The sequence below is a fragment of the Mirounga leonina genome, unplaced genomic scaffold (assembly GCF_011800145.1).
Source record: "Mirounga leonina isolate KUSES-001 unplaced genomic scaffold, KU_Mleo_1.0 Mir_92, whole genome shotgun sequence".
In the NCBI taxonomy this organism is placed as follows: Eukaryota; Metazoa; Chordata; class Mammalia; order Carnivora; family Phocidae; genus Mirounga; species Mirounga leonina.
In genome coordinates, this window is record NW_023270852.1 from 14,057,761 (window position 1) to 14,085,507 (window position 27,747).

Here is a 27,747-nt window from a genome sequence, read left to right on the forward strand (position 1 = left end):
AGAAAAATTGGCAATATATGAAATGCTTATCTCAAATTATCTTGTTTGTGCATTTATTTACTAGTTTACTTCTCCCAAATTACAAATGGTAAGTTGCACAATAGGAATTTCATCTTGTTCATGGCTGTCTATGCTCATATCCGTCCCGTGCTCGCTTCAGCAGCACATATACTATACTCGTATCCGTCCCTGCCCAGCACTGAATTAACCAATGAAGAGAAACTTCACCAAGTAGACAGCATCCACTACTAAGGCAGCCCAGAGTCTAGCATACAACAGGCTACAGCAGCCTTATGTTCCTGTAAAGATGAAAGTAGATATGGCTTGGGCGCCTGGGTGGCTCAGTTGGTTAGGCGGCTGCCTTTGGCTCAGGTCATGATCCTGGAGTACCAGGATCGAGTCCCGCATCAGGCTCCCTGCTCGGCAGGGAGTCTGCTTCTCCCTCTGACCCTCCCCCCTCTCATGCTCTATCTCATTCTCTCTCAAATGAATAAATAAAAATAAAATCTTTAAAAAAAAAAAAAAAGAAAGTAGATATGGCTCATAGAACATACTTCATAATAAAGCTCAGGATATTGAGGTTTTAAAATCAGAAGGCCAAATTTACTAATTTACAGTAAGAAATAACTTTCATAAGTATGGCAATATTCAAGTCAACTAGCAAATTGTCTCATTTAAGCTGTACATATGATTTGTATGCTTTTTTACCTGTTGTAGTTCAATAAAATTTTCCTTATTAAAAAAATCTAAATAGGGCACCTGGGTGGCTCAGTCAATTACGCATCTGCCTTTGGCTCAGGTCATGATCCCAGGGCCCTAGGATCAAGTCCTGTATGGGGCTCCCTGCTCAGTGGGGAGTCTGCTTTCCCCTCTACTCATGATCTCTCTCTCAAAAACATAAAATCTTTAAAAAAAAATCTAAATAATTACTGTTTGAAACATTAACATCTTATAGGGTTTTATACACACACACGCACACACACAAACTTAAAATACACATAGGAAGTAAAGTCAGGATGACTGTAAGTAGAGTTAGAGTTCTAAGGTCTTTGCATTATCCAGAAAGGTAAAGAAATCAATGAACTGTAGACTTTTATAAGTCATGGCGACATGCCACAATTCCTACGGTAATCAATAAAAGGCAAAAAATGTATAACTTCCCAATTAATAACATAAATAATATGGAATGATTTTTAAAAGATTATAAATTTAAATGACACAAGAGTAAAAGAAATATCAAGGACAAAAAGAAGGTACATTAAGATAGTAGATTTACTTTAAATCCAAATACATAAGTGATTATATTAAATGTAAATGTACTCATGCTCCAATTTTAAAAACATTATCAGACTGGACAGAAACAAAACCTAACTAGGTGACCACTAAATACATCTGAAACCTAAGCATATAAAAAGGTTCAAAGTAAAAAGAGAAAAAAACGTAAATCCTGGGACACCTGGGTAGCTCAGTAGGTTAAACGGCTGCCTTTGGCTCAGGTCTTGATCCCAGGGTCCTGGGATGGAGCCCCGCATCAGGCTCCCTGCTCAGTGGAGTCTGCTTCTCCCTCTCCCTCTGCCCTTCCCCCTGCTTTTGCGCATGCTCTCTCTTTCTCTGACAAATAAAATCTTTAAAAACAAAAAGAAAAAACAAGAAAAAACATAAATACTATGAAAACATGAGCCAAAAGAAGGATGGTATACCTGCATTAACATCATAGTAAACTTTAGGGCCAAAAGCATTATTAGAAATGAAACGGAACACTTAAAGATGATAAAAGGTTCAATTCACCAAGAACATAACAATTCCAAGTTTGTATATACCTAATTTTAAAGTCTCAAAAACACATAAAATAAAAATGAAAATGAAAAGAACTAGAAGAATAAATATACAAAGCCATAACCACTGTGGGAGATTTTAACATACCTCTTTTATTAACAGAATAGACAAAAATTCAATAAGGACACAGAATATTTGAACCACATGATTAACAAAACTGATCTAGTAAGCTTACACAGAATTCAGCACCTAACAACCAGAAAATACATTCTTTTCAGGAAAACATGGAATATTATTAAAATTGATGACATATGGATCATAAAGAAAAGTCTCAAGATTAAAACTACTGAAAATATATTCTCTGATTAGAGTACAATTAGGGTAAAAAGAAAAATATAAAGAAAACCAGAAAAACCCTAAGCGTTTGGAAATAATATACTTCTATTTTATTTATTTATTTATTTATTTTTACAGAAGGGAGAGAGAGACAGAGAGAGAGGAGGGGCTGAGGGAAAGGGAGAAAGAGAATCTTAAGATCTTAAGCAGGCTCAGGACACCTAGGTGGCTCAGTCAGTTGAGCGTCCAACTCCTACGGTTTCAGCTTAGGTTGTAATCTCAGGGTCATGGGATCGAGCCCCATGACCGGCTCACATTCAGCATGGAGTCTGCTTGTCCTTCTCCCTCTGCTCCTCCCCCACTTCGCTCTCTCTCTCTCAAATAAATAAATCTTTTGAGAGGGAAGAAAAAGATCTTTTGTTTTTGTTTTGTTTAAAGATTTATTTGTCAGAGAAAGAGAGAGGAAGAGAGCACACACAAGCAGGGGGAGAGGCAGGCAGAGGGAGAAGCAGGCTCCCCACTGAGCAAGGAGCCTGATGTGGGACTCTTAAGATTAAGCAGGCGCTTAACCAACTGAGCCACCCAGGCGCCCCTAAAGTAAATAAATAAATCTTAAGAAAAAATTTGTCACGTAAACTACAAAAGTCCAGTACTGCAAAATACCTGAAACACTTAACTTTATCTAACAGATTTAGTTCATATAGCTCAACTTTCCAGAGATGATTAGTTTTTTCACCACTTGTGGTTTGGGGAACATCTAAGTATCCTGTATTTTCTGCACATATTTCACTATATAAAATTTATCAAGGAAGGTGCCTGGGAAGCTCAGTCAGTTAAGCGTCTGCCTTCAGATCAGATCATGGTCCCAGGGTCCTGAGATCAAGTCCTGCATCAGGCTCCCTGCTCCGAGGGGAGCTTGCTTCTGCCTCTGCCTCTCTCTCTCACAAATAAATAAAATCTTTTAAAAAATTATTAAAGTAATAATATAAAAAAAAAGTTTTGTGCTTTATTGCTGGAGCTCTAGAACCAAACTATTGACCTGAAATCCCAACTTGGCCATTTACTAACCTTACACAATTGGGTCAAGTTCCTTAACCTCTCTGTGCCTCCATTTCCTCAAAGTAAAATGGGAATAACAGTAATACCTATTTTATAGGATTATTTTAACTTTTTATTTGGATATAATTTTAAGCTTACAGAAAAGTTATAAAAATGGTACAGAGAATTCCAGTATACCTTTTACTCAGCTTCCCCTAATCAGAACTCTTAAATAGCACAATTATGAAAACTGTGAAATTAACAGTGATACAATGCTATTAACTAAACTACAGAACTTATTTGAGTTCCACCAGTTTTTCTACTGTCCTTTTTCTGTTCCAAGATCCAACCCAGGACCTCACACTGTATTTAGTTGCCATGTCTCCCTAGTCTCCTCTCATCTGTGACATTTCCTGTTTTCCTTGCCACTTTTGAAGAATACTGGTCAGTTATTTTATATGTCCCTCAATTTAGATTTGTCTAATGTTTTTCAGTAGACTGAGGTCATGCATTCTTTGACAAGACTACCACAGAATTGATAAGCCTTTCTCACTGCATCATAACAAGGGGAACATGATGTCATATTGTCCTATTCCTGATGTTAACCTTGATCACTTGGTTATGGTGATCTCTATATAATTTCTCTACCATAAAAGTTACTATTTTTCCTCTTGTAAATAATAAGTATCTTGAGGGAGATACTTTGAGACTATACAAATGTCCTGTGTCTTCTCAAACTTTGGCCCATTAATTTTAGCATTCAAAAATGTATCTTCCCAGGGGTGCCTAGCTGGCTCAATCAGTAGAGCATGTGACTCTTGATCTCGGGGTCAGAGATTCAAGCACCATGTTGGGCGTACAGCTTACTTAAAAAGAAACAGATCTTGCCTACGGCAATTATTACTGTGGTATTCTAACAAGTGATTTTGTATTTCCATCATTCCATCTACATTTATTAATTGGAATTCTTCTATAAGGAAGAGTGGTTCTTATTTAACTATGGATTCATGGATACTTAATTCTGTGGGTTATAATGTATTATCATCATTTTTTTTTTTTTTTGCTCAAATTATCCTAGCTTTCTCTATTGGGTGCCCTTTCAATAAGCCCCCATTCTTTCTTAAACACTTCCTTACTTTGTGGCACCAGAAGACGCTCCAGGCTCATTTTGTATTTTCCCTGCCCCAGCCCTGAAATCAACCATTTCTCCGGGAGCTTATAGGGCTGGTTTTAAGGATTAAATTAGTTAGGATTGTATGGTACTTAAAACAGGGCCCGGTATGTAGTTAGTAATCAAATGTCAGTCGACACTATTTTGTATGCAAGCAAATATATTAATATCAGGAAACCACAAAACATGGATTTACTCACAAAATTAAGGTAGTCTTGACTATTCAAAAACATTTAATGGTTTGACAAGAAATACCTATTTTCCAGTACAGTTGTCAGGAGGTGTTATATGAAGTTTTATATTCAGTTGCAATGGGATTTTGAGCACTGTATTAGTTTGCTAGGGCTGCTATAACAAAGCACCACAAACTGACTGGCTTAAACAACAGAAATTTATCGGAGGCTACAAACCCAAAAGTTCTGAAAAATAAAAATAAATTATCACAGTATTTAAAATAATATCGATCAGGGGCACCTGAGTGGCTCAGTTAGTTAAGCGTCCAACTCTTGACTTTGGCTCAGGTGATGATCTCAGAGTTGTGAGACTGAGTCCCTCATCAGGCTCTGCTCTGGGCATAGAACCTGCTTGACATTTTCTCTCCCTCTCCCTCTGCCCCTCTCCCCCTTCTCACTCTCTTTCTCTCTTCTCTAAAAAAGACAGTATCATTCAGATTGAGGTTGAAGTAACTATTTAGGTTGTTTACATAAAAGACTAATTATTTCATTATCAGAAGTTCTAAAAACAAATGTACAATATTTTGGAGAGAAAAGTAAGTTCAACTAAAGAATTCTGAGAGTACAAAAGAAATGCTTTATTTAAAACTAAATGTCCTCAATCTTTTTGTGGTAAGTAACTACTTTCAATTTCTGGAAGCTTTGTGAATAGTAACTATGTAGAAATAAATGAGAGTGCCAACATTAAGTTGGTGGGTGGAACCTGCCAAGGACCATCTATACAGTCCATACTATATATGAGAATGGGGAGATTCTTCTCATTTTACATATAAGGAAACTGAGGCATAGAGAAGTTAAAGTGAACTCTATTTTTTTTTTAAGATTTTATTTATTTATTTGACAGAGAGAGACACACAGAGAGGGAACACAAGCAGGGGGAGTGGGAGAGGGAGAAGCAGGCTTTCTGCCAAGCAGGGAGCCCGATGCAGGACTCGATCCCAGGACCCTAGGATCATGACCTGAGCCAAAGGCAGATGCTTAATGACTGAGCCACCCAGGTGCCCCTAAAGTGAACTCTTTAAAAGCATATAATTTATAAAGTGGCAGAGCAAAGACCACAGTTCAGTTCTCCCAACTCCTGCTCTAAAACTATTCCCCCATATCATATAAGTATAAAAGTTTCACAGGCCAAAGGAAAGAAATGTTTCATATTAAACAACTTGATAAACACAGAAAGTTTACAAATGAGTAGTAACTTTAGTAGTCATCTAGTGTTTTCCTATTCACTCAATGTCAATGTGATGATGCTTCTGTCACCTTTTAAAGAAAGACCTCCTTACCTGGAGCACTAAAGAAACAACAGACAAAAAAACAAAACAAAAACAAAACAAGAAGAAAGACTTTCTTATTCAGCTTCCTAATGACTGGACAGATTCATTATTTTATGGTCACCTATATGAAGGACATTATGCTGAATACCAAGGACAGAGATCTAGACCACTTAAGAGTAGATTTTATGCAGCCTTAAATACTACAGATTAAAATATCTTTAGTCCAGAAGTGCCCTAAAATCTGTCTAAATCTAAGCATCATCACATTCTCTATTTCCCTATTATAATCAATTTAATTCACCTTAATTATGTAGATAATTTGAAGTGTACATGCATAAATTTCTGAAGGGATATGCTTCAGTTTTAAGAGAATGGTTAAGGTTAGATCCATGATTAATTAGAGGCTACTTACATTAAAATGAATTTAAATTAAATTAAATTTAGAAATCAGTTTCTCAGTTGAACTACCAAACCATATTAAACAGCACAAATATAGAACAGTCCCATCTTTGCAAAAGTTCAGTTGGATAATGATGATCTAGAGATCCTGAAATATTAAGTCTCAAACATGTAACAGAAGGAATGCAAGGGCACCTGGGTGGCTCAATCAGTTAAGCGTCTGCCTTCGGCTCTGGTCGTGATCTTGGAGTCCTGGGATCGAAACCGGTGTTGGGCTCCCTACTCCGCGGGGAGTCTGTTTTCCCTCTCCCTCTGCCCCCTCCCTCCTGCTCGTGCTCTCACTCTCTCAAATAAATAAGATCTTTTTTTTTTTTTTAAAGATTTTATTTATTTATTTGAGAGTGAGCGAGTGTGCACGAGAAGGGGAAGAGTAGCAGAGGGAAAGGAAGAAGCAGAATCCCTCTGAGCAGGGAGCCCAATGTGGGGCTTGATCCGGGGACTCTGGGATTACGACCTGAGCCGAAGGCAGATGCTTAACCAACTGAGCCACCCAGGTGCCCGGAAATAAAATCGATGAACGAATGGAAGGAAAGAAAGAAAGGAGGGAAGGAAGGAAGAGAAGGAAGGGAAGGGAAGGGAGGAAGGAAGCAAGGAAGGGAAGGGAAGGGAAGGGAAGGGAAGGGAAGGGAAGGGAAGGGAGGAAGGAAGGAAGGAAGGAAGGAAGCAAGGAAGCAAGGAAGCAAGGAAGGATGGATCCCAGGGTGCCTGGATGGCTCAGTCTGGTAAGCTTCCAACTCTTGATTTCGGCTCAGGTCATGTTCTCTGGGTCATAGGACTGAGTCCCCCGAGTCAGGCTCCATGCCCAGTGCTGCTTAGGATTCTCTCTCTCCCTCTGCCTACCACCCCACCCACCTTGCATGTGCATACTCTCTCAAAAAAAGAAAGAAGAATCCCAGAAATAAAGGCTTCTGTGGGCAACTGTATCCATGAATGTTAAGAATGTACCAAGAAGGTTCTCATCTTTTAGCAGTCATATGAAAATATTTACAACGACAGGATATATGGGATTTACTTCAACCCACTTTGGTGGGGGGGGGGGGATAAGTGCTATAGATGAACAAATCATGAGTTGATAATTATTGAAGCTGAATAATAGTTTATGGGTTCTTGATGCTATTTTCTGTGTTTCTTTATATGTTTAAAATTTTCCATAATAGGGGCGACTGGTTGGCTCAGTCGGTAGAGCATGCAAGTCTTGACCACAGGGTCATGAGTTCATGCTCATGTTGGGCTATTTACTGTAAAACAAAATAAAATAAATAAATAAAATTTCCCAAAATAAGAAGTTAACTAATATTTTAAGAACCCAGACACATATTAAATCACAAATCCACTTTGCAAATGTTATTTATACCTACTGCTTACTTCTGAATTCTTCCTGACTCTCCAAAACCCTCCTGAAACTTTTTATTTTGTTACCTTTTTTTTAAGATTTTATTTTTAACTAATCTCTACATGCAACATGGGGCTTAAACTTACAACCCCGAGATCAAGAGTCACATGCTCCACCTACTGAGCCAGCCAGGTGCCCTGAAACTACTTTTTAAAAATTCCAGTTAGCTCTTGATAAATCCAATGGCCTTTTCCAAGTCATCATTTTCCTCAACGTAAGCCACTGACTGACTCCAGCTTCATACCAGATACTTGGCATATCAAACTTTTCTCTTCCTAAGTTAGGGCTTTTTTTTGTTTTTTTTAAAGATTTTATTTATTTATTTGACAGAGAGAGACACAGCAAGAGAGGGAACACAAGCAGGGGGAGTAGGAGAGGAAGAAGCAGGCTTTCCGCAGAGCAGGGAGCCCAATGCTGGGCTCAATCCCAGGACCCTGGGATCATGACCTGAGCCGAAGGTAGCGCTTAACGACTGAGCCACCCAGGCGCCCCATAAGTTAGATTTTTTGTTTTGTTTCATTTTTTCTTTTAATTATCTTCTTTTGGGGCACCTGGGTGGTGCAGTTGGTTAAGCATCCCACTCTTGGTTTCGGCTCAGGTCATGATCTCAGGGTCATGAGACTGAGCCCCACAATGGGCTCCGTGCTCAGCACAGAGTATATTAATACCCTCTCTCCCTCTCTGCCCCTCCCCCCACCTCTCTCTCTCAAATAAATAAATCTTTAGTCATCTTCTTTTATGAGTATTTATGACTGTAAGCAACCTTAAGGTTTTTTTGAAGTAGAGAAAAAAATCATAAATGATTTACTTATTCAAATATATTTAGTGAGCTTCTGCTACATGTCAAACATTGCAATATGCTTAGAATATAGTAAGGAACAAGACATTCATGATTACTACCCTTGTAGAACTTACAGAACAAACATAAAACAGAAATTTTAACGGTCCTGAATGTAAGGAATGGAAACCTATCCTGAGGAAGTCAGCAAAGACTTCTTTGAAGAGTGACTTGAAATGAAAACCTAAAGGATACAGTGGAGTTAACCAGGCAAAGGGGAAAAGGGAGTCTGTAACAAGATAGAGATCAGTGAAGAGTTATAACAACTAAAAAAAAGGCCAGTAAGACTGAAACAGAGAGAGCTGGTGGGAGATATGTTCAAGGTAAGAATGGACAGATGGAGAGGAGCCATATTACGCAATGTGGGCCATGTAAATCATTTAGAAAGATTTTAGATTTTTTGAAACCAAATAATGGAAACCTTACTTAAAATGGAGTCAGGAGGCCAGAAGGGGGAGCTCTTAAACCATACCATTCATTGCAGGCCTCTGCAGACCCAACAGTAAGAGACTTACATTGCATTCCCAACAAGCAGCAGCCTTCTTTACTACCCCAGCAGGATGATGGAAGATTTTTTTGCCTGCCTGGCAACAGCAATAGCCCAGCCAATAAGGGATAGTCAACTCAGCCAATGAAAAGCCACTACACTTTCAACTCACAATTTACTCCAACAGACTTTTTGTTTATAGCAGCCCTGCCAAACTCCTTCCTTACCTCTATAAAAGAATGCTCCCCTCCCCTTTGCTCTCCAGACTTGCCAATGGTTTACCATGACTAGCTTGTCCTGAATTGCAATTCCTCTACTATTTCCAAATAAACCCGTTTTGCTGATAAAATAACTGGCTGTTTTATTTTCAGTCAACATTACTTGGTGACAGAAGTAGGATTCAGAGAAGCCCCCAACAACTCCAAGGCTGGTGAGCAAACAAGTGCTGGTACCTACAGAACCCAATGAGTTCATTGCTTTCTCAATGACCATAAAGTCTGAGGGTCTCTCCTGGATCCAAGCTCTGCTCTCCTTCCATTTAAGCTCTCTGGCTTAAAAGCCTTTAAGCTTTTTCCTTTTTGTTTTTATGAAGAGATTACCCTAGTGAGTACTCTTTTCTATTTCTGTTTGCTGAAGCTTCATGGTAAGACACTCATCCTGTTCAAAAGGGGGGAAACACGTGATTCCAGTGTTTTAAACAGCTGTTGGGAAATAGCGTTCCTAGTTGATACCCAAAGACAAGATAGATTCCACCTGGTCCTTGGACCAGCATCTTGAGCCTTTTTGAAAAAATGGGTAAATTTCTGGATAATTTGGAATCGTAATGGCCATTTGGGGGAAGCTCTGACTTAGATAAATCCATGTTAAGGAGCACTCTTAAAAAAGCAGATCCCAAATCTCTCAAAGACAATGGAATGCATTCTTTGGTATGCAGAAGCGTCTAAAAGACAAAATGACTTCAAAAACAGCTCTGAAAGGATCCTTACAGCATGCAAATAAAAATGTTTCATTTAAAAAAAATACTTTGGCCACCTGAGCAGATTAACTTAGATTAGTCCATCCTCCAGAAACACAATTTAGATCCAACTGTTTTTTAGTTTTGTACCTGAAAGAAGGGTAAGATTTTTTTTTTAAGATTTTATTTATTTATTTGAGAGGGAGAGAGAGAGGGGGGGGGAGCCTGGGTGGCTCAGTCCTTAACCGTCTGCCTTCGGCTCAGGTCATGATCCCAGGGTAGCTGGGATTGAGCCCCGCATCAGGCTCCCTGCTTGGCGGGAAGCCTGCTTCTCCCTCTCCCACTCCCCATGCTTGTGTTCCCTCTCTCGCTATCTCTCTCTGTCAGGTAAATAAATAAAATCTTTAAAAAAAAAAGAGAGAGACAGAGAGACAGAGAGACAACTGAGCATGGGGAGGAAGAAGGACAAGCAGATTCAGTGCTGAGTGCAGAGCTCTATGCAGGGCACGATCCCAGGACCCGGAGATCATGATCCCAGCAGAAACCAAGAGTTGGACTCTCAACCAAATGTGCCACCCAGGCACCTCAAGGCTAAGACCTTTTTTTAAAAAGATTTTATTTATTTATTTGACAGAGAGACACAGCAAGAGAGGGAACACAAGCAAGGGGAGTGGGAGAGGGAGAAGCAGGCTTTCCGTGGAGCAGGGAGCCCGATGCGAGGCTCGATCCCAGGATCCAGGCATCGTGACCTGAGCCAAAGGCAGATGCTTAACGACTGAGCCACCCAGGCGCCCCAAGGCTAAGACCTTTTTTAAAACAAAAGCTGTAAGATCTCTGTATCTGTATGTTTATGTATATCTATATATACAAATGATACTTTTCTACCTCTGGATGGTATTGCCAAAATTAACTTGTAAAGAGCTCTATTTTAATTGGCTTAAAGAAAAACAAGTGCTTATAAAAATTAAGTAAACTTAACCCAAAAGTTTTTCAAGTTCACATGATCTGGGATAATCTTTGATAAGTAAAATCTAGTTTAAGTTTATTGGGAGTTTTTTGTTGTTTTTATTTTGTTTTTTTGACAAGTTTGTTGGTTTAATTAAGACAGACATGTCTCAGAGTTATCAACATTGAATATAATACAAACATGCAACTTTTATTCCACCTGGGTTTATTAGTCAAATAAGTTCATGTTATCTCAGTTGTGAAATTTGATGGCTGACTTTGACTAATGTCTCATGAAGTTTCTGTAACCCAAACCTAATTGGTTATGAAATTATTCAGATAGATGAATGAAAATGGGTAAGAGTTTTTATGTAAAACAATTGTTATATGGTATGTATGCTTTGAAAAAAAAAAAAAAGCAGCTTTCCTAAACCTTTCCTGGTAACTCGAAACTTTATAGAGTTTTGCCAAGTTAAATTAAATGATGTAATTTCATTACATTACTGGGGTCATTTTCTAAATACGATAAAATACTACAACATTAATTACTAAACATAGATTATCCATTTTGGCTTCTTATTACAGAGAAACTAAAGCTATTTGGGTCTACTAGTAAACATGTTTTATGCCATGCTGAGAGGGCACATTTCTAGAAATTTCAAAATGTATTTATAAACTTGCCAGATCGCTTACATCTTAGTTTTCACTGAGAATTAACAATTCTAAGAATTAAGAATTCCAATTAATATATGTAAAGCTACTAAAAAACAATAAAGATGAAAGAAAACAACTGTATATGAAAAGTATGAAGGGAAATAGGATGCCTGTTTTCAGTAAAAGAAGGTATGAGGAATGGAAATGCATTGTGTTGAGGGAAACAAAAGTGATTTTGTCCTAAAGTAAAGCTGGTTCTTTTGGAAAGGCAAAGAATAAGGGACAAACTAAAATGGACACAGGAAGTTATAGAAGGTTTATGGGAAAGAAATCCTGGGAAAGGAATCATATGTGTAATTAAGCTAAGATCAAAATGCATTTGTTTAAAAATAAATTTTAAAATTAGGGTACCTGAGTAGCTCAGTCAATCATCCAACTCTTGATCTCAACCCAGGTCTTGATTTCAGGGTCAAGTTCAAGCCCCATGTTAGGCTCCATTAAAAAAAAAAAAAATGTAGTATCAAAAGTATATTGGTACAAAATTGGAATGGCTTTTTTTGTTAAAAAAAAAAGGCCAAAATTTTCTTAGACTATCAGTCTGTTCTTAATAAACTGTAAACAAAGTTTCTTTACTGTTAGGAAACAGAGATTCTGTGTTTTGTCTTTATCACATCTTTGATTACTTAGAAAAACCAAGTCTTCTCTATTCAAAAAGAACTAAAGCTTTTGCAGCTATATAACCTATATTTGTCCTTTAAATATTTTTTCACTTTAGCCAAGTAGATAGTTTCATAATTTTCTCTGATCCTCTTTAGCCAAGTGTCCATATCTTTCAATATTCTTGACAAACTTCCCAAAATTTAAATTCTAAGTGAAGTTTTTTTGACCTTGAACTAACTTTATTTCCAGAGGGTCCTTGGAATATCTCAAAAGATTTGTTCTCTCTCCTAGTACAGAGAGATGTTACACTAATTAGACTTATTTAGTATGTTAAATTACTTGAGAAACATTGTCAAATAAGAATATTGAACCTTCATGGATTGGAAGAAAAAATATTGTTAAAATGTCTATGCTACCTAGAACAATCTACACATTCAAAAACAATCCCTACCAAAATACCATCAACTTTTCTCACACAGCTGTAACAAATAATCCTAAGATTTGTATGGAACCAGGAAAGACCCCTATTAGCCAAAGGAATGTTGAAAAAGACAACCAAAATTGGCGGCATTACAATTCCAAGTTCTATTACAAAGCTGTAATCATCAAGACAGTATGGTACTGACACAAAAACAGACACACAGATCAATGGAACAGAACAGAGAACCCAGAAATGGACCCTCATCTCTATGGTCAACTAATCTTCAACAAAGCAGGAAAGAATATCCAATGGGAAAAAAGTCTCTTCAGGAGGTCTGGGTGGCTCAGTCGGTTAAGCATCTGCCTCTGGCTCGGGGTCATGATCCCAGGGCCTGGGATCGAGTCCCTTGTCAGGCTCCCTGCTCAGTGGGGAGTCTGCTTCTACCTTTCCCTCTGCCTGCTGCTCCCCTTGCTATGCTCTCTTGCTTGCACTCACTCGCTCTCTCTTTCTCTCTCTCTGGCAAATAAATAAATAAATACTCTTAAAAAAAAAAAGTCTCGGGCGCCTGGGTGGCTCAGTTGGTTAAGCGACTGCCTTCGGCTCAGGTCATGATCCTGGAGTCCTGGGATCGAGTCCCACATCGGGCTCCCCGCTCAGCGGGGAGTCTGCTTCTCCCTCTGACCCTCCCTCCTCTCATGTGCTCTATCTCATTCTCTCTCTCAAATAAATAAAATAAAATCTTAAAAAAAAAAAGTCTCTTCAACAAATGGTGTTGGGAAAATTGGACAGCCACATGCAGAAAAGAATGAAAATGGACCATTTCCTTACACCACACACAAAAATAGACTCAAAATGGATGAAAGACCTCAATGTGAGACTGGGAGGGATGGGGTGGCTGGGTGATAGACATTGGGGAGGGTATGTGCTATGGTGAGCTCTGTAAATTGTGTAAGACTGCTAAATCACAGACCTGTAGCTCTGAAACAAATAATACATTATATATTAAAAAAAAAAAAGAAGAAGATAGCAGGAGGGGAAGAATGAAGGGGGGGAAATCAGAGGGGGAGATGAACCATGAGAGACTATGGACTCTGAAAAACAAACTGAGGGTTCTAGAGGGGAGGGGAGTGGGGGGATGGGTTAGCCTGGTGATGGGTATTAGAGGGCACATTCTGCAAGGAGCACTGGGTGTTATACGCAAACAATGAATCATGGAACACTGCATCAAAAACTAATGATGTATGGTGATTAACATAACGTAATAAAAAAAATCAGGGGGAAAAAAAAAAGAATCCTAGAGGAGAACACAGGCAGCAACCTCTGTGACCTTGGCCGCAGCCACTTCTTGCTAGACATGTCTCCAAAGGCAAGGGAAACAAAGGCAAAAATGAACTATTGGGACTTCATCAAGATAAAAACTTTTGCACAGCAAAGGAAACAGTCGACAAAACCAAAAGACAACTGACAGAATGGGAGAAGATATTTGGAAATGTCTTATCAGATAAAGGGATAGTATCCAAAAGTCTATAAAGAACTTAACAAACTCAACACCCAAAGAACAAATAATCCAGTCAAGAAACGGGCAGAAGACATGAACAGACATTTCTGCAAAGAAGACCTCCAAATGGACAACAGACACATGAAAAAATGCTCAAAATCACGCGGCATCAGGGAAATACAAATCAAAACCTCAATGAGATACCACTTCACACTGGTCAGAATGGCTAAAACTAACAAGTCAGGAAATGACAGATGTTGGTGAGGATGTGGAGAAAAGGGAACCCTCTTGCACAGCTGGTGGGAATGCAAGCTGGTGCAGCCACTCTGGGAAACAGTATGGAGGGTCCTCAAAAAGTTAAAAATAGAGCTACCCTACAACCCAGCAATTGCACTACTGGGTATTTAGCCCAAAGATACAAATGTAGTCATCTGAAGGGGCACCTGCACCCCAATGTTTATAGCAGCAATGTCCACAATAGCCAAACTATGTAAAGAGCCTAGATGTCCATCGACAGATGAACAGATAAAGATGTGGTGTATACATATACGATGGAATATTACTCAACCATCCAAAAAAATGAAATCTTGCCATTTGCAACAACATGGATGGAACTAGAGGGTTTTATGCTAAGCAAAGTAAGTCAATCAGAGAAAGACAATCATCATGATTTTACTCATGTGGGATTTAAGAAACAAAACAGAGGATCATAGGGGAAGAGAAGGAAAAAATAAAACAAGATGAAATCAGGGAAACAAACCATAAGAGACTCAATCATAGGAAACAAACTGAAGGTTGCTGGAGGGGAGACAGGTGGGGGGATGGGGTAATTGGGTGATGGACATTAAGGAGGGAATGTGATGTGATGAGCACTGGGTGTTATATACAACTGATGAATGACTGAACTCTACCTTTGAAACCAATAATACACTATATGTTAATTGAATTTAAATAAAATAAAATAAAAATAAAAAATAAAAAGCAAAAAAAAATACTGAGCCTTCTTTAGGCTGTATTTATATAGGCATATATTAACATGTTTCAAAAACAATATGAAATTCTTAAAATTCTGATTATGTTCTAGTATAATGTTATCAGTCATCATTTTAAAACGTACATCACGGGGACACCTGAGTGGCTCAGTCGGTTAAGCATCTGCCTGCATCTCCTTCGGCTCAGGTCATGATCCTGGGGTCCTGGGATCGAGTTCCACATCAGGCTTCTTGCTTAGCAGGGAGCCTGCTTGTCCCTCTGTTGGCAGCTACCCCTGCTTGTGCTCTCACTCTCTCTCTCTGACAAATAAATAATAAAATCTTTTTAAAAAATAAAATAGGGATGCCTGGGTGGCTCAGTCATTAAGTGCCTGCCTTCGGCTCAGGTCATGATCCCAGGGTCTAAGGATTGAGTCCCGCATTGGGCTCCCTGCTCAGCGGGGAGCCTGCTTCTCCCTCTGCCTGCTGCTCCCCCTGTTTGTGCTCTCTGACAAATAAATAAATAAAATCTTTAAAAATAGGGCGCCTGGGTGGCTCAGATGGTTGGGCGTCTGCCTTCGGCTCAGGTCATGATCCCAGGGTCCTGGGATCGAGTCCCGCGTCGGGCTCCCTCCTGGGCGGGGGGCCTGCTTCTCCCTCTGCCTCTGCATCTCTCTCTCTCTCTGACTCTCATGAATAAATAAATAAAATATTTAAATAAATAAATAAATAAATAAATAAATAAATAAAATGTACATCACAAAAAATAGCCAAAGTTACTTGTTAATTGCATCTTTTTTGGGGGGGGGGTATGTGTATTTGAACTCTTACCAGATCTTTGTGGCCATTTTAAAGTCTTTCATCATTTACAATTATTGTTTTACTCTGATGGTTTACAAAAAATGTTCATCCTCAAAGAGACTCACGAAAAAGGAATTTAGTAAGTACTCTAGAATATAGGTTCTTGAAAACTTTAAGATCATGACTGCTTTAATGTTTTGTTTCCAGATTTAAAGGACCTCTTTTATCCCCTCCTCTTGTTTAAGTAATCTAATAACTTAGAGCAATCTCATAGTAAAGTGTATCTTTGCAACAAGGACTGAAACATTTATCTATTTTCCCCTACTTGATCCCTTCAGAATTCTGAAACTCTTATTAAATATTCTTGATTTGCATGACAATATATGTATTTCCATAGTTCAATGAGAATCTGTTCTCCTTGTAGCAGTATGCCCTATGCACCTAGCCCCTACTTCCTTTGATCCACAGCTGATAAAAGGGAATATACTTCAGTTTTGCAAAAACATAATCAAATCCATAGAGAACAATGATACTTTGGTAAGACCATCTTTCCACAGTGCAGTCCTGGATGATGAAAGCATCAGATGTCAGAATCTGCAGCCTGGAGATTTCATCTATTGGAAAAGACATCTCCATAAAGAGTTTCTTCAAGGCTCTTATCAGATACTGTTAACCAACCCTTGTACCACCTTGTGCCACCAAACTCCAAGGACAGATTCTTGGATTCATGTATCACATTTAAAGAATGCACCAAAGCCTGACTGGACCTGCACACCAACTGGTGTCCTGAAAGACTTCCAGGAGTTGAAGCACATGACACAGGAAGGAGACAGCTTTTCCAAGATGAGTGAACCAGGCCTATACACTTTTTTCCTGCTGCTGCTTCTTACCTTAGTTCTCACTCCTTTTTTGGAAAGACAATGGTCTTACCCATATTCCTCAATCTACTGCAAAAGGGGGAAACCTTTCTGACTGCTGGATCCATCACCAGAAACTCCAATCTGTTCATGATGTCAGAGATTCCTTGGTCTTATCTGTAGGCAATTTCCCCAATGTGTTCCCCTGCACTCAAGAGTAATACAAATGGGCTAACTCCTTTTTGCAAGACTTTTAGAAAAGACCCCTTTAGTATGGGATGGTAGCTCACAGAATGTCATCCCAATTCTTCTGATCCCAACCAATGGGGCATGTGGGTGGCTCAGTCGGTTGGGCGTCTGCCTTCAGCTTGGGTCAGGATCCCAGGGTCCTGGGATCGAGGCCCACATCAGGCTCCCTGCTCAGCGGGGAGTCTGCTTCTCCCTCTCCCTCCCGCCCTGCCTACTTGTGCTCTCTCTCTCTCTGTCAAATAAATAAATAAAATCTTTTAAAAAAAAAAGAAAGAAAGAAAGAAAAGATCAATCAAGATATTCCAGCTAATGCATGTATCAACAATCATACTGTAGCCGGAATCCTCTGCCCTTCAATTGGTTTCATTTTTGTCTACAGTAGATGGCATTTCCCATGGGCATACAAATGTTTAGATAGCTGGCCAACTGGAGGTCAGTGCTTATTGGGACTTTTAACTGTCCCTGTCAATGTCCATAATAAATCATAAACCTGACACTGATTGACCCCATTAAACCTCCACAGCTGCCTTAAAAAGTAACTTGCAGTAGGACTATATGACTCCAGGTTTGCCTACATAAGTAGAGCTCTCTCCTCGGGATGGAGTAAGAGCCAAGGAACGCATCATCAGAAATCTCTCCCTAACTTTAGGAGGGTCACAGCCAAAGCAATAGCAGCCCAACAATGATCCCCTGAATCACTGGCTAAAGTAGTTTTGGATAATGACATAGTCCCTGATTACCTACTTGCTGAACAAGGAGGCATTTGTGCAATAGCAAATACCACCTGCACATGGCTAAATGCCTCTGGAGAGGTAGAAATTCAATTACACAAAATCAGGAAACAAGCCCATTGGTTACAACAAATTTCACCTAATGACTCCTGGTCTTTTGACCTATTTAGCTGGTTATCTTCAGGTTTGGGCTCTTGGTTTTCAGAGAAAGATCTTAATGTAAAGGGAAAAAAAATACAGAAACCTCATTTAAAATGGAGTCAGGAGGCCAGAAGGGGGTGCTCTCATGCCATACCATTCACTATAGCCCTTTGCAGACCCACCCTGCAGACTTACCCTGCATTCCCAATAGGGAGAAGCCAGAAGGATGAAGGAAAATTTCTTCCTTGCCTAGCAACAGCCCAATAAAAGACTGTCACAACTCAGCCAACAAAAAGTCACTATGCTTTCAAACTCCCAGTTTATTCCAATGGACTTTTTGTTTATAAAAGCCCCTCCCAATTTCCCTTCCTCTATAAAAGAGCATTTCTCTCATTTGTTCTCCAGACTTGCCTATGGTTCATGATGGCTTGCCTATCCCAATCTGCTATTCTGAATAAACCAATTTTGCTGGTGAAATAACTGGCTGTTTTATTTTCAAGGTTGACTTTATTCTAAAAGTGACCAAATAAACCTACAAAAGTAGGTTTGAGCTTTTTGAAAATTAAAATTTTTACTGTGATAAACTATATGTCATAAAATTGGCCATTTATAAGTGTACAATTCAGTGGAAATAAGTACATACACAATGTTTTTAAGGAAGTTACTCTGATTTACATTTTTATAAAGTTTATTCTGATAATGTAAAGGATGGACTGAAGGAGAGGTTCAAGAACAGAGGTTAGAAGGAACAGAGCAATGTAAAAGATTTAAACCTAATTTACTGCTAGACTGTAAGCAAGAAGAGAATAGAGATAATATCTGATTTATTAACAACTATGTCCCCCAGGACCTAGCTCCATGCCTGGCACACAATGAGCATCTGTTAAATGGAAAGTGATCTGTAAGTTTCTATAATTCTGAGAATGGAAGATGTGCATTCCCCATAGCATGTAACACCTTAACGATGATTAAAAACACTTTTTTGTAACATAGCATAACAAAGCATAACAATAAAGGGTAAAATGAATGCTAGGAATAAGATTAGACACAGGAGGGTAGAAGCAGGACTATAAAATTAACCCATGCAGAAGAGTTTGGACTTCATCTCAAAGATAAGTCTATTAGGGTGTCTGGACATGGTTTTATGCAATCTCACAATGGCAGGATAGGTTAACAGTACTGCTTATTGTAAGTTAATTTAAAGAAAAAAAATTTTAGAAAGAATCGTGCAATATTTGTCCTTTAGTGACTGGCTTATTTCACTCAGCATAATGTCATCAAGATTCACCTATGTTGTAGCATGTATCAGAATTTCCTTCCTTTTTAAGGCTGAATAATATTTCATTGTATATATATAAAACATTTTGTTTATCCATTCATCCATCAACTGGGTTGCTTCCATCTTTTGACTAATGTGAATGCTACTACGAACATGGTTACAAATGAGTTGGTTTTAATTTTATAAAATGTATTTTTAAAAAAGAAAAGAGGGGGGCGCCTGGGTGGCTCAGTCAGTTGAGCGTCTGCCTTTGGCTCAGGTCATGATCCCAGGGTCCTGGGACTGAGCCTTGCATCGTGCTTCGTGCCCTGAGGGAAGCCTGCTTCTCCCTCTCCTGCTCCCCCTGCTTGTGTTCCCTCTCTGGCTGTCTCTCTTGTGTTCCCTCTCTGGCTCTCTCTCTCTGTCAAATAAATAAATCTTTAAATAAATAAATAAAATCTTTAAAAAAGAAAAAAAAATTTAAAAAGAAAAAATAACAGAAACAGAAAACCCTAAGCAATTCTAAACATCTAAAAGTATTAGTTCTCAGACAACCTTAATCATCCAAGTTAGAAGGTAGAAACTAAATGGAAAAGTGGTAATTGACCTAATAGGTTCTATAAAAACCAATTTTAAACTGACAATAGAGAAAGCTGAGAAAAAATCTGATTTGTGCCAGAGAACCCCCTTAATGGCTCAGGAATTCCTGGCACCAAGTATATCTAGAAATAAGGATAAAGGTGGTGATAAAAACAAAAGTCTGTTTAAAAGGTAGACTGACACCCTCTCACATTCCCTCCACTGTTCCACACAACGGAACAAGTCCCTCTCCCACCTCACCAGATTAGAGGATTATACTATGAAAAAGGAAAAGAGGGAGGAGCCTGGGTGGCTTAGTCATTAAGCATCCAACTCTTGACTTCAGCTCAGGTCATGATCTCAGGGTCATGGGATCAAGCCCCATATTGTCTCCACGTTCTTTGAGATGAAGTCCAAACTCTTCTGCATGGGCTAATTTTATTTAAAAAACAAAAAAACTGAATGGGAAAGCTGTTTTCATATGTACTAATAATATGAAAAGATCCCTAGGATATATTAAGCAAAAAAAGGTGTGGAGTGTAAGTCTGATATATCTTATGTAAGAGAGAATAAGAAATTATATTCATATTTGCTTGTGTTTGCATAAAGAAATCCCAGAATATACACAAAAACCAATATATATAATTACTAAAGGAGGAGGGGGTGGAGTGGGGAATGGAGTCACAGAAACAGGGGTGGTAGTTAATGGAGTCACAGAAACAGGGGTGGTAGTTAAGTTTTCTAAGCGCATCTTTTTATGTTTGTATTACCTATTAAAAATAAAGTTAGAGGGCATCTGGGTGGCTCAGTTGGTTAACTGTCTGCCTTCGGCTCAGGTCATGATCTCAGCATCCTGAGATGGAGCCCCGTGAGTTCCCTGCTCAGTGGGGAGTCTGCTTGTCCCTCTCTCTCTGCCTCCACACCCCAACTCCTGGGCACGTGAGCACACTCTCTCTCTCAAACAAATAAATAAAATCTTAAGAAAATAATAATAATAAAGTTAGGGTTGCCTGGGTGGCTCAGTTGTTTTGAGCATCCAACTCTTGATTTTAGCTGAGGTCATGATCTCAGGATCATGGGATCAAGCCCTGCGACAGGCTCCCCACTCAACCAGGAGTTGGCTTCTCTCACTCTCCCTCTGCCCCTCCCTGTGTGTGCTTGTGTGCTCGCTCTTCTCTCTCTCTCAAGTAAATAAATAAATCTTCTAATAAATAAAATTAGAGGGGGAAAAAGTGATCCAGTTTTAAAGCCCCGAGAGAAACGGATTAGATAACTTCTCAAAGTCTCCTCCAACTCTGGAATGCTCTCATTCAAGAATTTCAGCTAAAAATCAATTAGTCATTTATAATGATTTATAATGTGTCTTCCCTGGAACTCCATGCTCTGGTCACTTCTTTATACCTTTTAACTCTATTTTTCCCAAGTAACTACATTTATCACATATATTGCTTTAGGTATTATATATTTCTTTCCCTATAAAATGTAAATTTCTTAAGCTAATGCTCTACCAAATCACTTGACAGCATAGCAGGTTTACACAAACATTTGTTAAACTAGGGACACCTGGGTGGCTCAGTTAATTAGGCATCTGCCTTCAGCTCAGGTCATGATCCCAGGGTCCTGGGATCTAGAATGGAGTCAGGCTCCTTGCTCAGTAGGGAGCCTCCTTCTCCCTCTGCCTGCTGCTCCCCCTGCTTGTGCGCTCTCTCTCTCTGTCTGACAAATAAAATCTAAGGGGAAAAAAAAGAATAAATATTTTATTTAAAAAAAATTTGTTAGGGGCGCCTGGGTGGCTCAGTCGTTAAGTGCCTGCCTTTGGCTCAGGTCATGATCCCAGGGTCCTGGGATTGAGCCCCACATAGGGCTCCCTGCTCAGCGGGAAGCCTGCTTCTCTCTCTCCCACTCCCCCTGCTTGCGTTCCTTCTCTCGCTGTCTCTCTCTGTCAAATAAATAAATAAAATCTTTTAAAATAAATAAAAATTAAAAAAATTTGTTAAACTAAAATAGTTACCAAGAACTTCCCATGTGCCAGGCACTCTTCTAACTGCTTCACATTTATTAACTAATTTAATCTCCACAATAACTCTACATGATAGTTCCTATTACCTTATTTTATAAATAAGGAAATTGAAGCATAGAGAGCTCAAATAATTTGTCCAAAGTCAATGGCCAGTGCTAAAATATAACACCCAGACTATGTGCTCTTAATCACTAGCTCTACTGTTTAAAGGCTCCAAAACCAGGTATGGAAAACATTCTTCTTGATTGCCCTAACTTGCAACATGAAGCTCCATGGTACAAATGGCTTAGTACCACCTAACAACAGTTCTTAAAGTGTGGTCCGTGGACTGCCAGGATTCCCAGGACCCTTCAGTGGGGGGGGTCAAACCATTTTCATAATATTAAGATGTTATTTGGCGGGGCACCTGGGTGGCTCAGTCGTTAAATGTCTGCCTTCGGCTCGGGTCATGATCCCCGGGGTCCTGGGATCGAGCCCCATGTCGGGCTCCCTGCTCGGCGGAAGGCCTGCTTCTCCCTCTCCCACTCCCCCTGCTTGTGTTCCTGCTCTCACTATCTCTCTGTCAAATAAATAAATAAAATCTTAAAAAAAAAAAAAGTTATTTGGCTTTTTTTCACTCTCATTCTCTCATGAGTATACAGTGGTGTTTCTAGAGTTTATATGATATGTGATATTACAATTGATTGAATGTAGAAGGATCTATGAGAATCCGGATGTCTTCTAGTAAGTGAAAGACATTAAAGAGATCTGCAGGGGCGCCTGGGTGCTCAGTCAGTTAAGCGTCTGCCTCCAGCTCAGGTCATGGTCCCGGGGTCCGGGGACTCTGCTCAGTGGGAGCCTGCTTCTCCCTCTCCCTGCCGTTCCCCCTGCTTGTATCTTCTCTGTCAAATAAATAAATAAAATCTTAAAAAAAAAGATTGTAAATATGTAAAGCGATGCCACTCTCACCAAATTTTTGTTTGGAAAGTCATTCTTTCATGTAATAGATTTAATACTATTATTTTTAAATGAATTAAAAATTTTTAAATGTTCACTTTCAATACAGTAAATATTGATATAAACCATATAAACAGAGCTCTTTAGGGGCCTCAACAATTTGTAAAAGCATAACAGGTGACGGGATCTTGGGAAGAAAAAGTTTAAGATCGCTCATCTAGCCAATCTAAACTGTTCAGTACTCCTGGTCTCCGATGGTAAGACACATTTTCCCTACCTACCATGTTTTAATTCAAAAAAACTGATGTAAAAAGGGTACCATAAAGTGAAAAACAGTACTAGGCCAGGTATGTGCTTCTACCTGAGATTGCATTTCCTAATTTGTAAACCTATTTTGTAACATTTGTTTGTAGTAATATCTTCTATTATACACCATGAATGGCATTCCTAAAAGTTCCTCTGCATTTCAAGACAGTAGCCAGAGGTTGCAACAAAAAAGATTTCTCAAGGAAACTTCAGATTTAAACTATATACTTCAGGGGCATCTGGGTGGCTCAGTCGTTAAGCGTCTGCCTTTGGCTCAGGTCATAATCCCAGGGTCCTGGGATGAGTCCCGCATCACATAGGGCTCCCTGCTCCGCGGAAAACCTGCTTCTCCCTCTCCCACTCCCCCTGCTTGTGTCCCCTCTCGCTGTCTCTCTCTTTCAAATAAATAAAATCTTAAAAAAAAAAAACTGTATATTTCAACACGCCTTTCTTTATTAAACCAGGTATACTACTGAAATATAAAGAAACCCTAAGAATTTGTAAAAAGATTACCAAGACTGATGTCATTAACGCAGTCTAAAGCTTCATATACTGAAACAACTCATCTTTGTTACAGAGACAGAACCTTAATTTTTGATAAGGTAAATAGAAGTCTACTAAACTCCCAATCAGTTCCTTGAACAGGTCTTTAATGTCATTTGACATATTTTTAGCTGCTATAGTAATAAAAAATAATTTAACAGTATCTTTAAACAAAACTAATTTTGCTCAACTCAAAAAAATAAGTACAAAATCCTGGTTCTATTTTTTTAAGCAAAATGGAAAGAGCTATAAATTACTGGGTTCCCTGCCCCCTCTAGTATCTAGAGTATCCCTGCATACAATCAAATAATGTAAATATAAAATGTTATTGTTAAACTATTAAGAACATAAGGGTAAAAACATAGATTTCACCACAGCAAAGACTGATAAAGACTACCAGCTTTGGTTCCTAGTAGATTCAACCACCACTCATTTACAAAAATATTTCTGAGTTACCTACTATGAGCCTGGTATGCTAGGCACTGGGGATACAATGAACAAAAAAATAAGTTTTAATCTCCATGGGACTTGCATTCTGTTTTAAGACAAACACACAAGCACACACACGTAAGAATTATAAATGTGGTAAATGCTTTGCCACAGATTAGTTTTTGAAAGCTGAATTGTGGAATTCTAAAACCTAAAAATAAATAATTCATGAAGAGTTACATCAAGATGATATGGGTTCTACAGATCTTTACTAATGCATAAGAAAACTACAGACACTGCCCATGAAAACAAAGATCAATCTTTCATTGTCAAAGCTAGCAGATGGCATTACTTGGCAATATAGTAGCCTTAAAAGATAATTGACTTTACAGTTCCACAGAGTTAAAAAGCATGTAAACACAATCCTTAAAAAAACCTCTAAGAGGAGCCTAAAGAGGCACAACTAAATGTAATGTGGTATCCTGAATTGAATGCTAAAACAAAAAAAAACAAAAAAAAAAGATAAAAACTAAGGAAATGTCAATAAACTATGGACTTTAGTTAATAATAACATCAATATTGGCTCACTCAGTATAACAAATGTAACATACTAATGTAAGATGTTAAGAATACTGAGGAATGCTGGGGAAACTGGGTGGGGCTGTGTGGGAACCCTCTGCACGATCTTCTCAATTTTCTGTAAACCTAAAACCATTCTAAAAAATAAAGTCCATTAAAAAAAAAATCTAACCCATAACTTCGGGAGGGGCGGGGGGGGGGAGGGAGACAGGGGGTGTTGTCAAGACTTAAAATAAAAAATGAGAAGCCACCAAACTCTGCAATGTGAATTAAAACATAAATACTCAAAGAATTCAAAGGAAACCTGCAGATACTGAAGTTATGATCACTACTCATACTAAAATCTTCCAAGGACAGGGGCACCTGGGTGGCTCAGTCATTAAGCGTCTGCCTTTGGCTCAGGTCATGATCCCAGGGTCCTGGGATGAGCCCCACATCGGGCTCCCAGCTCTGCGGGAAGCCTGCTTCTCCCTCTCCGTCTCCCACTCCCCCTGCTTGTGTTCCCTCTCTCGCTGTGTCTCTATCAAATAAAAAAATAAAATCTTTAAAAAATAATAATAAAATAAAATCTTCCTAGGACAGAGATTAATGGATTTGTCATGCAAACTAAATAGCTCAGCATCACAACATAAGGCCAGCAATAACATCCCTAGAGTGTACAATAAGCACTTTAGATCCTATTTATCAATAATGACCAATACACAATATTTTATGCATGGCATTGTCCTGAAATTGCCATAAAATACCTAGACTGGGATCAACCTCATAGGTCTTACCAAGTTACGTCAAGAAACAAGCTTATACTTGCTTCAGGAAAATTCATAAGCAAAGAGGAGACTATACTTTTCCTTGGTAGGGAGGGAGGCAGTAAATATATATTGAAAAGAGAAAAATGATTTCTCAGCTCCAACTGGAAGCAATTTTGCAACTAATTTTAACGTATTTTAATTCCATATATACTTGTATGAACAGTTCAAGGAGGTAGTAAAAGCTCTGAATTTATAAGTTATCTGCTTTCCAATCAAAAGAAATTGTCTTCTCTACAGCCTAACCTAAGGTACCTAGCAGTTAACTCAGTGTCTGATGACTTGGGAAGAACTAACCTCTCAATGTCTGAATTTTAAAGAGGGTCATGAAAAGTGTGAGAAAAACAAAGGAGGACGATAATCTCTACATTGTCCAGTGCCAACTTTCATAATTCAGCATAAAACTGGAATCATCACAAGAAATAATTTTAGAGAAAACCATCACAAAGCTAGGATCTTGTATATAATACAAAGTAAGCAATAAGCAACATCAGAAGCCTGACCAGGTAAGATCATTCCACTCATCACATACTATGGAATATTAAGCAAAAAGGGTCATTTAGCCGAAACGGTATTACATACTGAAATCTAATTTAAGATAACTAGATGATCAATCTATTCTACTCTACTCCATTACTCTCTAGCCCCAAAGGAAATCCTACAAAACAAAGATGTTCGTTATTCTCAGGCCTTCTCTCACAGGAATCCTAAATATACAATTGGAAAACACTAAGAAAAGGAATAATTAACATTTCTTCGGTAATTCCTGTTTGCACCACCATAAAGAAAATTAGACACTGCTTCATGTTCAAAGGAGAAAAAGGAGAGGTGAGATGTGAAAAATTCCAAGTAAAACGATCATGACATAGCATCTGGCAGAGATCGGGAAAGCATCAACAGTGCCAAAAGAATTGTCAGGGATCAAAGTCATGAGAAGAAAATGAGGTTTTTCCGATAAGCCACAGCCTAACCCAAGAAGCAAAAATCGCCACTGCCGCCGCCACCCCTTACTCCCCAACCACTCCATCCTCAAGTCGCCTCCAATAGACATATACCCCCCATAACCCAAACTAATTCCCCACCCAAGTGAAAACAATCCAAGAATTTCTACGACCCCCCCCACTTCCCACCTCCCACAGGATCCGCACTTCCCAAGGCCAAGCCTCTAGGGAAAACAACGCCCTAATCCCCCCACCCTCCTTGTCCAAGGTTGAAGACAGTCGGTTCCCCAGAGTGGGGCTTCCCGGGGTGGGCCTTCTCAGAGCTGACGAACTGGGATAAAAGCCAAGAATAAGGGTGGGGCTCCAGAAAGGGGGCTACGGTTGGTGAGACGACGGGACCGGAGGAAGAAAGGGATGGACAGCAGGCTGGGGCTGGGCGGAGTGAGGACTGGGGGGTGCAGATCGACGGGCGAGGCCCGGGCTGTGGGAAAAGGAGACGTCGGAACCGGGGACGGAAGGATCAAAATCTGACCGACGGATCAAGACGAAAAGGAGCTGGTGGCTAAGAGGGGTCGGCAAACACCAGGCAGGGCTGTGGGCTAGCACGGAGCGCGAACGCGAGGCGGGTAGACAGCCTTCGCGGACAGAAGGCCCGCACTGGGGGCGGTGCGGGGAAGCCGAGGCCAGCTGCCAGGAGTGGGGGAGCCGCGCACTCACCGCTCTGCTCCCCCAGGAACACCAGCTTGAATTTCCTCAGCGGATTCCCGAAGTCTCCGCCCGCGGACATGATGGAGCCGGAGGAGCTGCCGCCGCCTCAGCCCAGAGACCTCTCGGACCGACGCTGCTCCAACCGGTTGACGAAAAAGGCGAGAGGAAGGACCTGTGCCAAGCTCTCTCGGACCCTTTAGGGCCCGGCGGCGGAGCAAGGCTGCAGGGCAGGACTCCTCCCTACAGACAGGCAGCGGTCGCCGCCGCCTCCCCGCAGAGTCGCCTAGCACCGAGCGAGGCCCGTGGCTGGGAAAGGAAGGATGGCGGTGTCGGAAGCAGCCAGGGGTGTGCTCGAGGTTCCCGAGGCTAGCGCCGATCCCCTCTCAGCACCCGGCACCGAACCTGGGGTGAGAGAAGCGGAAGGTGGCGGAACTGGAGCCGCAGACACGTCTGGGACCTCTCACGCGCAGCGCCTCAGCTCCCACAGCTGCCGCCGCCGCAGCCCAACCTGCTGAGTGCGCGAGCCTCTGGCGCGGCGCGCGGCGAGCCCGGGCGCGAGCGTGCCCCCCGCCGGCCGCCGGCGTGCGTGCGTGCGTGCGCGTGCGCGCCACAAGCCGGCGCCTTCCTGGTTTAGCTTGCTTTCCCGGCTCCTCCGGCGCAACAGAGACCAGGGCAGGTTAGGTTGCCACTCGAGTCTGGAAAAGCAAGGAGGAGGCGGGGCGGAACCCTGGGAAGGGCTGTGGGTGGAATAAGGAGC

At 40.1% G+C, this 27,747-nt stretch overlaps 1 protein-coding gene across 2 annotated transcripts in view; it reads right to left on the reverse strand.

Annotated features, from left to right (window-relative positions):
* Positions 1–27,535, reverse strand: part of RAB6A (RAB6A, member RAS oncogene family) — a 79,232-nt gene extending 51,697 nt beyond the window's left edge. For both annotated transcript variants that reach the window (XM_034995526.1, XM_034995527.1), the window contains exon 1: positions 27,000–27,535. In XM_034995526.1, coding sequence (XP_034851417.1) covers positions 27,000–27,069 — 70 coding nt within the window. In that variant the 5' untranslated portion in view covers positions 27,070–27,535. The remainder of the gene's footprint in view (positions 1–26,999) is intronic.
* Positions 27,536–27,747: the final 212 nt, after the last annotated feature.